The following is an 11,093-nucleotide window of genomic DNA, read 5'->3' on the forward strand; positions in this document are numbered from 1 at the left end:
TCACATAAAAATAAAATAAAATTTATACATAATTACCACCAACCAAACAAACAGTAGCATTCGGTGCCATAAACTTGCTGCTGTAATAAATTTTTTATTATTTTTCGAGACACTTCCTCTCGGTTATTTACTAAGGGGGCTTTTAGAAAATTTTTACTTTCTCAAAAGTCTAACATCGAAAATGTTAATTTTTTGAGAGGTTAGTTTGTCATTTAGAAAATAACATTTCCAGAAAATATTATTTTTTAAGAATGATTTTTACATAAATTTTCCATAAAATTACTTCTCATGGAGAGGTGAAAATTAACTTTTCCGAAATAAAAACAAAATTTTAATGCAGTATGTTACCTTTATTTATTTATTCAATGGGGTAAATTTTTTTTATTCTTAATTAATATTTAAATACATTTCTGAAGCATTTATGACCAACTAAATAGATTTTCATGATTCTCAAGAATCATATACTTATACATGAAAAAATTTACTCTATACCATGTTTAGAACTGAGTATGTAAGAAGAAAATAGGAAGAAATGTGTGCTTGTTTGCATGTTCATTTCCACATTCAATGGCAATCCATCATTTTCTTCCAATCAGATTTGGGTGTTCTACTACCTACAGGAAACCAAATATAATAGAAGTCATGCACATTCCTTAACTTTTAACTTAATTGTATTTTTTTTTCTTTATTATTGTCGGGAGAAATATTAGTGACACTTTCCCTCACACTCTTTTACTAATACTCTCTACCATTAGTTGAAAATCGAAAGTTTTGGTAGGTCAAACAAAAACTCATTAAATCAAATACCAAACCCATAAAGTTTGAAATTTTCAATAAATTTCAGTAAATAATATAGGAGCATTAGAGTGAGTGTTAAAGAGAGCAAAACTAATATTCCTCTTATTATCATTTCTTGAATTTTGTTCTTTCATTTTTTTTTTGGGTTAATTTGATCTCCTCACTATTTTAATAATGCAATCTTGATACATCAGCTAACATATAATCTAATATTTAACTGAAATACTGATATGGATTATCTGCTAACACTTAGCGGCGTAGAATTTAATATTTATTTAATATTTATCACTTTCGCTAAATACTACTCTCTCCGTTTTTTATTCATAGTCGTTTTGTCAGAATTTGTCATTTTTTTTTCATTGTTATTTTACTAAAATCAATGACTTATTAATTTTTCTTTCTCATTTTTACCCTTGATAATTAATGTATGTTTACTGAACAATGTATCTATTTATTTCTAATGTCTACCTATTTTTTCTCTAACTACCTATGTGAAGTTAATGTTGCATTTAAAAGGGCAATATGTTTCCAACGAAATACTATAAAAAAAAATAAAGGATAGAATAGGAAAGTAAGTAATAAATATTTTTGAAAACTAAAATATCAATCATTTTCTTAAGTCTCGTGCAAAACTTTAAACGACTATGAATAAAAAATGGAGGGAATATATTAACTATTAAGTTATCAGATGAGCTAAATAATACAATTAATATAGTGGATGACCAATGTCTTAGAAAAACATGGTGTACCGGAAGGTCCCTATCGGTCACGTTGACCAACACGTGCCGTTCTGTCAGACACCTACGCCATGATGTCGGAAACATCGGTCCAGCCAACGTCCGGGACGAATGTTACTAACGGCTCGGCATAAGACCGAGCCGAAGAGTCCCCCGTAGGGCAGGATGGCTAGACAACTGTTGATCAACCCGATTAATAATAGCGCCCTTACTAACGGCTCGGCATAAGACCGAGCCGGAGAGTCCCCCGTAGGGAAGGATAGCTAGACAACTGTTGATCAACCCGATTAATAATAGCGCCCCATCCTTTACCTATCGGATCGACGAAATACCGTACCGATAGGTGAAGAGCGGTTATTAATCATGATTAGCAGGTAAGCGCATGGTTAAGTTAGTAAGTAGGTAATTAACATCGTATTACCTAATTTAGTAAACACCTGAAAAAGCCCACAATGCTCAGGCCCACGTCAGGCACTATAAATAGGTCACACATAACGAGGTATGTCACTGTTCATTTTTACCCTAGATATTCGTGCGTATACTGACTTGAGCGTTGGAGTACCCTTTGCAGGTACCTCCCCCATCCCTTGGAGATACCGTTGGAGCTCTTATTCGGTCCCCTTTCACCCAGAAGAAAAGGAGTGTGCCCTTAGACAGGTACATTTTGGCGCCCACCGTGGGGCCGAACCGAGAGCTATTCCGAGATTATTTTTGAAAGAATGGTGAAGACGAGAAAGAATAACGTTGAAGAACACCTGTCCGAGGACGAGCATCAGTCAGGAGCCGAGACGACAGAAGAGACAAACTTGAACAGTATGATGCGACAGATGAAAGAGGAGATGGCCGCTATGAAGCAACAGCGGGAGAGAGATGCGGCCGAAATGGCTGCGTTACGGGCGGAAAATGCCACCCTCAAAAACCAATACCGCGATCCTACATGGAAGCCCTCCGAGACAACCCACACTCAAGGGTCGTTCCATTCGCATGGCCAGCACGCCTCGGTCCCTTACACTTCTGTTGCCCCTGCCGCCCACGCCTCGGCCAGCCGACCAATACAGCCCATGCCGGCAGGATCACACCGACATCCCTTTACACCCAATATCATGCAGTCCGCCCTCCTTGACAACTGGAAGTCCTTGTCTCTCGACAAGTACGACGGAACCACCGATCCAGATGAACATGTTGACGTGTTCTTGACTCAGGTCACATTAAGCACCACTGATGACGCCGCCCTGTGCCGAATTTTCCCGACGTCGCTAAAAGGACGAGCGTTGAGCTGGTTCACTCGGCTCCCGGCCAATTCGATCGACTCATTCGGCACCTTAGCCTCTCAGTTTACCATCCAGTTCGCTACAAGCCGACCACACCAGTTAACTTCTCTATCACTAGTCACCATCCGCCAGGAGAAAAAGGAGTCTCTCCGGACGTTCATGAGCCGATTCAACAAGGCGGCATTAGAGATCAGGGACCTCAACCCAGCCGTCGCCTTACACCATCTAACCACCGCGTTGAAGCCGGGTCCCTTTGCCAACAGTATTTGTAAAAAGCCACCGGCAAACATGGATGACCTTCGGCGCAGGGCCGATAAGTATATGCAGATGGAAGAACTAGCCGAGTTTCGCAACCAGGCCAGAGCAGAAGTGGTGAGCAAGACAAAAAAGCCAATAGAAAACAATTTTCGCGGTCGTCCGAAGGAACTCGTACCCCGCGAGCGGCCACCCCGTGGTCCGAAGTATACACAGTACACACCACTGAACACCAGCCGGTCAGCAGTACTAGAACAAGCATTGGCTTCGGAAGTGCTGACTATCCCGAAGAGAGCATCGACCCCTCCCCGAGCCGACACAACCAAATCCTGCAGATTTCACCGCAATCGTGGGCATTCAACTGACGAATGTTCAGCCTTGAAAGACAAAATTGAAGATTTAATCAAGCAAGGACAGTTGCAAGGTTTTGTGAACCGTCCCGACCGGCCCCGACACGGCGAACAATCACAGAGACGTGACCATGCCGAACACCGCAGAGCAGAAACGCGCTCGTATAGAGAGCGCAGTCGGTCACGGGATAGGCATGAAGAACAACAAGCAACACAGCCACGGCGAGTTATTAACACCATTGCTGGTGGATTTGCTGGCGGGGGCTCATCTTCGTCGGCACAACGAAGACACCTGCGAGCCGTCCGACACGTGCACGCCGTGGAAACAAACCGTTGCCGTTTGCCAACCATTACCTTCACAGAGGCCGACTTCAAGGGAATCGACCCAGATCAGGACGATCCGATGGTGATCAGCGTTGAAATTCACAATTGCATCGTCCGTAAGACATTGGTTGATCAAGGAAGTTCAGCGGACATACTATATTGGAATACGTTCAAACAGTTGGGAATTCCAGAGTCCGAACTGGTCCCTTACGATGAACCTTTGGTGGGATTCTCTGGTGAACAAGTCAAGACAAAAGGATTTATCAAGTTATCAACACGATTTGGGTTCGAAGGGGCGGAATACCGAGACATCTCGGTTAAATACGTGGTCGTTCATGCGAGCACCTCCTATAACATTCTGCTCGGTCGGCCATCCTTGAATCGGCTCGGAGCAATCGTGTCTACTCCTCATTTAGCTATGAAGTTTCCGGCACAGTCAGGACGGGTTATCACCGTGCACGCCGATCAAAAAACTGCACGCGAATGCTACTTTGCCAGCTTGCGGCTACCGAAAGTGCAAGACGAAACGATCAAAGAGCCACAGAAAGTCCACTCGGTAACCCAACAGTCCTCCATAGACCTCGACCCCCGAATCGGGCACGACGAAAGGGTCGAGCCTATTGAAGAGAGACAACCACTCCAAGTTGGAACCCTTGATACCCAACTGACTTATTTGGGAACTGTTCTGACGGAGCAAGAGAAAGCAGCCATCGGACAGGTAATACTTGATAACCGAGATCTATTTGCATGGCACCCCTCCGATATGCCGGGTATCGATCCAGAGTTTTTGTGCCATAAGCTCTCAATTAGTAGGGAGGCAAGGCCGATCGCCCAGCGGCGTCGGAAGACCGGAGAAGAGAAGAAGGCGGCAATCGATGCTGAGGTAGCCAAATTGTTAGAAGCACGGTTTATACGGGAGATCCACTACACGACGTGGTTGGCTAATGTGGTCATGGTCCGAAAGCCGAACGGGAAATGGCGTATGTGTACCGATTACACAAACTTGAATAAAGCTTGCCCGAAAGACGCCTACCCGTTGCCCAATATTGATCGTCTCGTGGATGGGGCGTCTGGCCACCGTTTCCTATCCTTCTTAGACGCGTATTCAGGGTATAACCAAATTCGCATGCACCCTTACGATGAAGACAAAACAACATTCATCACCGAGACAGCCAACTATTGCTACCGTGTAATGCCGTTCAGTCTGAAGAACGCCGGTGCTACATATCAGCGTCTGATGAACAAAATTTTCCAGAGTCAAATTGGTCAGTGCCTCGAAGTGTATGTTGATGACATGGTCGTCAAATCTGATGAAGTTTCTGCCCATGTACGCCACCTGGCCGAGGTATTCCAAGCGCTCAGACAACACCAAATGAGGCTGAACCCCGAAAAATGTGTGTTCGGTGTATCAGGTGGAAAATTCTTGGGATTCATGTTGTCTAGCCGGGGCATCGAGGCAAACCCAGACAAATGCCAAGCCATACTGGAGATGAAGAGTCCCACCACTCTCAAAGATGTACAAAAGTTGGCAGGGCGGCTAACTTCGCTTTCACGTTTCCTTCCTCGGCTTGCCGAGATATCTCAACCTATCCTCGCCCTGCTGAAGAAAGCAAAGCAATTTACATGGACTCATGAATGTGAAGAAGCGTTCCAACAGTTTAAGCATCGCCTAAGTTCACCTCCCGTACTGTCCAAACCTACTGCCGGCTCCGACATGGTCATTTACCTTGCCGTGTCGGGACATTCAGTTAGTGCTGTTTTAATACAGGAACAGAGGAGTCAAAGGCCGATATATTTCACCAGTCGAACACTGCAAGAAGCCGAGAAGCGTTACCAGTTAATTGAAAAGGTAGCTCTAGCGCTCGTCTACACGGCTCGCAGGCTCAGGCAATACTTCCAGAGTCATAGGGTGGTTGTCTGAACCGACTGCCCGATTGCGAAAGTTCTTCGTAAACCGGAAATCGCGGGCAGGATGATGGCCTGGTCGGTCGAACTCTCAGAGTTTGACATATCGTTCGAGCCGAGAGGACCCATCAAATCACAGCATTTGGCCGACTTCGTCAATGAGCTTACCCCTACAGGTAGTTTTCACGACGAGTCGTGGACAATGCATGTCGACGGCTCATCCAATGCGCAGGGAAGCGGAGCGGGAATAATTCTAGCCAGCCCTTCGGGCATCACGGTCGAACAGTCACTCCGGTTCGGTTTTCGGGCATCAAATAACCAAGCCGAGTACGAAGCACTCCTGGCCGGTATGAGACTAGCAGCCGAGATGGGTGTGACAACGGTCGTATGCTGTACCGATTCAAAGATCGTGGCCGAACAGGTCAACGACAATTTTCAAATTAAGGATGCTAATTTGTTGCAGTATTACCACCTCTTCCAGAAGCTCAAAGAGGAGTTCACTGACGTGCAAATCCGACACGTTCCCAGGAGCACCAATGAACGAGCCGATCAGTTGGCTCGGCTTGCTAGTAGTCGAAAACCAGGACAGCTGAGAACAACCATTCACCTAGAAATCCCTGCCCCAAGTGTGGCGATCGAGTGCATGGCGGCCGATATTGACACACCGAACTGGATGACTCCTATTCGGAACTACATCCTCCAACAAGAGTTGCCCACCGATCCGAAGGAGGCAAAAAAGCTTCGCACTCAGGCCGCTCGGTACTCCATAGTGGCTAACGACCTCTACAGGCGAGGATTCTCCACCCCGTTGCTCAAGTGCATTGGTAACTCGCAGGCGGATTATGTGATGCGGGAAGTTCATGAGGGTATCTGTGGGTCTCATTCCGGAGGCCGTACCCTAGCTGCAAAAGTGTCACGAGCCGGTTATTATTGGCCAACTATGAAAGGGGATTGCGCTGAGTTCGTCAAACGTTGCTTACAATGTCAGCGACATGGAAACCTCATCCATGCCTCCGCCACCGAGCTGCACAGCATCAGCTCTCCATGGCCGTTTGCCTTATGGGGCATTGACGTACTTGGCCCGTTCCCCGTGGCAAAGGGACAGGTTAAATTCCTCCTCGTGGCAGTAGATTACTTCACAAAGTGGATTGAGGCCGAGCCGCTCGCCTGCATCTCCGCTGCTAACGTCCAAAAGTTTGTATGGAAGAACATCATCACCCGTTTTGGCATCCCATATGCCATCATCTCCGATAACGGCTTACAATTTACAGACAAAAAGTTCAACTCATTCCTCGAAAACCTTGGCATTCGGCACAGATTTACATCGGTGGAGCACCCTCAGTCAAACGGCCAAGCCGAAGCAGCCAACAAGGTTATCCTGACTGAATTAAAAAGAAGACTCGGCTCGGCAAAAGGAGTGTGGGCCGATGAATTGCCAGAGGTTCTCTGGGCGTACCGGTGTACACCACAATCCACTAATAGAGAAACACCCTTCCGCCTCACATACGGCACTGATGCGATGATTCCGGTTGAGGTTGGAGAACCATCTTTCCGGCGACAAAGCTTTCAGGAGGAATCTAACGACGACGCACTCCGAGCCGAACTCGATGTCCTCGAGGAAGTGCGGGACAAGGCACAGGTGGTGGCCGAGGCATGCAAACAGCGAATGACTCGGCGCTTTAATTCCAATCTAAAGCCAAGAACTTTTCACGAGGGCGACCTTGTGTGGCGTGCAACGGGGGCAGCCAGGCGAAACTCTTCTGAAGGAAAGCTCTCGGCCAATTGGGATGGACCATTCCGGATACGACATGCACTCCACAATGGGGCCTACAAGCTAGAAGAGCTGTCCGGCAAGGTTATTCCAAGAACATGGAATTCTACCCACCTAAAGACATACTACAGTTAAATTCGAATTTGTAATACTCGAACTATGTAATTGTATCGCGGTGCACTCTTTTCCTTGACTGATCTTTTTCCCTCTTGTAAAAATGTGAAAAGAGGTTTTTGATTAGCAAGGTTTTTAACGAGGCACCTTCTTATCAATGAAGATACATCTCCCTCTTAATTATCTCCACTTATTTCTTCAAGTCTTCCCTCCCGAGAAGTCTCTCGGCCAAGGATGTGGCTTAAATCTAATTACAAGTCTTCCCTCCCGAGAAGTCTCTCGGCCAAGGATGTGGCTTAAATCTAATTACAAGTCTTCCCTCCCGAGAAGTCTCTCGGCCAAGGATGTGGCTTAAATCTAATTATAAGTCTTCCCTCCCGAGAAGTCTCTCGGCCAAGGATGTGGCTTAAATCTAATTACAAGTCTTCCCTCCCGAGAAGTCTCTCGGCCAAGGATGTGGCTTAAATCTAATTATAAGTCTTCCCTCCCGAGAAGTCTCTCGGCCAAGGATGTGGCTTAAATCTAATTACAAGTCTTCCCTCCCGAGAAGTCTCTCGGCCAAGGATGTGGCTTAAATCTAATTATAAGTCTTCCCTCCCGAGAAGTCTCTCGGCCAAGGATGTGGCTTAAATCTAATTATAAGTCTTCCCTCCCGAGAAGTCTCTCGGCCAAGGATGTGGCTTAAATCTAATTATAAGTCTTCCCTCCCGAGAAGTCTCTCGGCCAAGGACGTGGCTTAAATAAATAGTCTTCCCTAGTCTCTTGGCCAAGGACGTGGCTTAAATAAATATTTAAAAGTCTTCCCTCCCGGGAAGTCTTTTGGTTACGAATTTAACAGAATTACTCAAATATTGCGAGAATTTAAATTTCATTCAAAAGGCCCTAAAAGGCCTAGAAGTACATGCAAGGGGGGGGCGCTATCGGCCCAGCATTACAAAATAAAAATTTTAAGACACGACCTCAGGCTCTCCCTGGTTCGCATCATCCTCGGCAGCGGGCTCCTCGTAAGCCGTCTCCTCCTCATTCGGCCTGGCGGGCCGCTCTGGGGCCTCAGCATCGGCCTCTTGATCCGGCGGGATTGAGCTTAAGTCCACCAACTTCCCCTGAAAGAAGTCCTTCGTCATATCCAGTTGAAAGTCAGGGGGGAAGTCACCAAAGTAGCTAGCTTGCCGAGCAGCTTGGGCAAAGCCAGCCTCATGCTGGGACAGGAGCTTGTCGCGAGCCTTCTCCCTGAAGGAACCAAAAGATATTTTCTCGGCCTCCAGTTCCTTTTGAAGCAGGGTAGCCTTCTCCGTTTCATTTTTCAAAGACGTCTCCAAGCGCTGGACCTTTAAGGTGAGATCGTCAACCGCACGCCCTCGGCGGTCAACCTCGGCCTGGAACTTGCCGTTAGACGTCTGAGCATCGGTCAACGCCGTCAGCGTCTCTCGCAGCGACTTCTCCTGCTCAGCTAGCTGACGGCGAAGTCCATCAGCCTCCCCATTCGGTTCCATGACGATGCTTTGAGCAAAGCCACAGCCCGAACTTGGAACTCACAGAAGAAGTTCCACTTCTGCGCCGAACTCATCCGGCCCAGAGCTGCCTGCCCAGCCTCAGAAGTCAAGTCTTGGCTTAGGAAATCCTGCGCGTTCACATTACTAGCCAAGAAGTTTGGTCCAACCAAGCTCTCCGGGGCATTGGGATTGGCTAGCCGCTGCTGCTTGGCTTGGCGGCTCTCCTCCACACCCCTCCCTTCAGTAGGCTTTCTTTTTTCGGGCTGCCGAGAGGAACCCTTGCCCCCTTTCTTGGGATTGGAGGGTTTCCCTGCTCCGCTCGGTCGTGGAGCTGGTTGATTCACACCTGCACGTGTCTCGGTCGGAGTCTTGTTTCCTGTGACCCCTGCCACTCGGCTCCCGATCAGATTGCGGATATTCAAGTCATGGTCAAAGTTCGCCATAATACCTGCACATCATTAGTCAAAATCAATGGTAACGCAGGAATTTAAACAAACAAAAGTTACTATACCGATTAGTTCCTCGGTGACGTTGGCCGATTCGAATAATCGGACCAGGGGACGACACGGTAATGGCCGTGGCAATTTCTCCAAAATATCCAAGCTCTGCCTTTCCTCCGGCGACATTCGAGATTTCGATACGGTATCGTACTTTCTCGGCCTTCGGGTCCAATACAGGGGAAAGACCGAGTTCCCCTCATCGTCAAAAAAGTATTTATTCCCCGTCTCGGGTCGAATCATCACCTTCATAAAACCCACTTTAAATTTTTTGTAAGAAGTGGTGAATGGCTGAAGCAAGCAATCACTATGCCAAATCAATGACAACCACTTCGCTTTCTTCGTCGGCCGAGAGGAGTAGTAATACAAAAATAAATGTGGAGTAGGTTGGAGGCCAAGAGCTAAGCACAACCGTCTAAATCCTTGCATTGCTGCCCAGGTGTTAGGATGGACCTGAGACGGCGCCACGTTCAGAAGACGAAGTATACCCGAAAAATAATTATCAAAGGGGAGGGATATCTTCAAATCCCGAATCATATAGTCATACACATAAAAGAACGGGTATTTGGATGACCCCTGGTCTAGATAAACAAAATCCGGATTAGGAACCCCATCACCTCGGCATGGCTGGAAAAAGATAGCAGACGGCTCCTCGTCTTCGGGAAAATTTAAAAACTTCATTGCCGATACGAAGTTAACAAGTGATTTCTTGGTCGTATACCGGGAGTACACACTACCAACTTCCCCGTGTACCCATGAAAATCCAGGCGTCGATACGGGAGGAAAGCTTCTTGATGAACCCCCACCCCCACTTGGACGGTCATCAGAACCTATAGCCGAGGCGGAACCACTTCCACTAACGCTTTGGGCCCGCTCAGATCCAGAAAAGGACTCGGTGCGATCTCCATTAGAGGCCGAAGCTGAGGCAGCGTCCCGGACCGGAGATCTTCTCCGCCTTGATTCCCCTTCGTCACCGGAGGAGTCGACATGAACAATATTTAAATCTGCCATTACGTACCTGAATGCTAAACTTCAGATCTTCCTTCGACGAACACTCGAACGCTGATTTACTAATTCGGATCCGGAGATAATGAGTGTGCACGTATGTGGAGCCCCCTCTTCATGCCTATTTATAGACCCCGCAGGTTGCAAATTCAAGTGTCGCAGCCTTAGGAAACCGTTGGATCCATTTAATCTAACGATCCTCAATACGCAACCCCTCGTATGCTCCACCTAAGCCCAACGGACACAACCTTTGGCGTTCCACACTTAATGCGAACCCTAGCACGTGCTATTCCACGCATAATGATGGCAACCCTTGACATCCCATCAGCAGTTGTAACCCCTCACGCGTAATTAATGTCTGTCAGTTATGCACCAGAGAAATTAATGCTTGTCAGCTACGCATCAGAGAGGCACTTTAATCATAACCCCTCACATTCCTGAATCTTTCATCGTATTCCAATCGGAACAATTAATCCTTTGCGTCGCTTCCCTCCTCAAGGCTGGGGGGCTTGTGTACCGGAAGGTCCCTATCGGTCACGTTGACCAACACGTGCCGTTCTGTCAGACACCTAC

At 47.0% G+C, this 11,093-nt stretch overlaps 1 protein-coding gene across 1 annotated transcript; it reads left to right on the forward strand.

The window, feature by feature from the left end:
- Nucleotides 1-2,254: 2,254 nt before the first annotated feature.
- Nucleotides 2,255-5,656, forward strand: LOC145953482 (uncharacterized). The gene has a single exon (XM_083067447.1). It carries the CDS (start codon nt 2,255-2,257, stop codon nt 5,654-5,656), a length of 3,402 nt encoding a protein of 1,133 aa, XP_082923573.1.
- The last annotated feature ends 5,437 nt before the right edge of the window (nt 5,657-11,093 follow it).

Source organism: Cajanus cajan, chromosome 11 (genome assembly GCF_000230855.2).
Source record: "Cajanus cajan strain Asha chromosome 11, NIPB_CcT2T_4, whole genome shotgun sequence".
Taxonomy (NCBI): domain Eukaryota; kingdom Viridiplantae; phylum Streptophyta; class Magnoliopsida; order Fabales; family Fabaceae; genus Cajanus; species Cajanus cajan.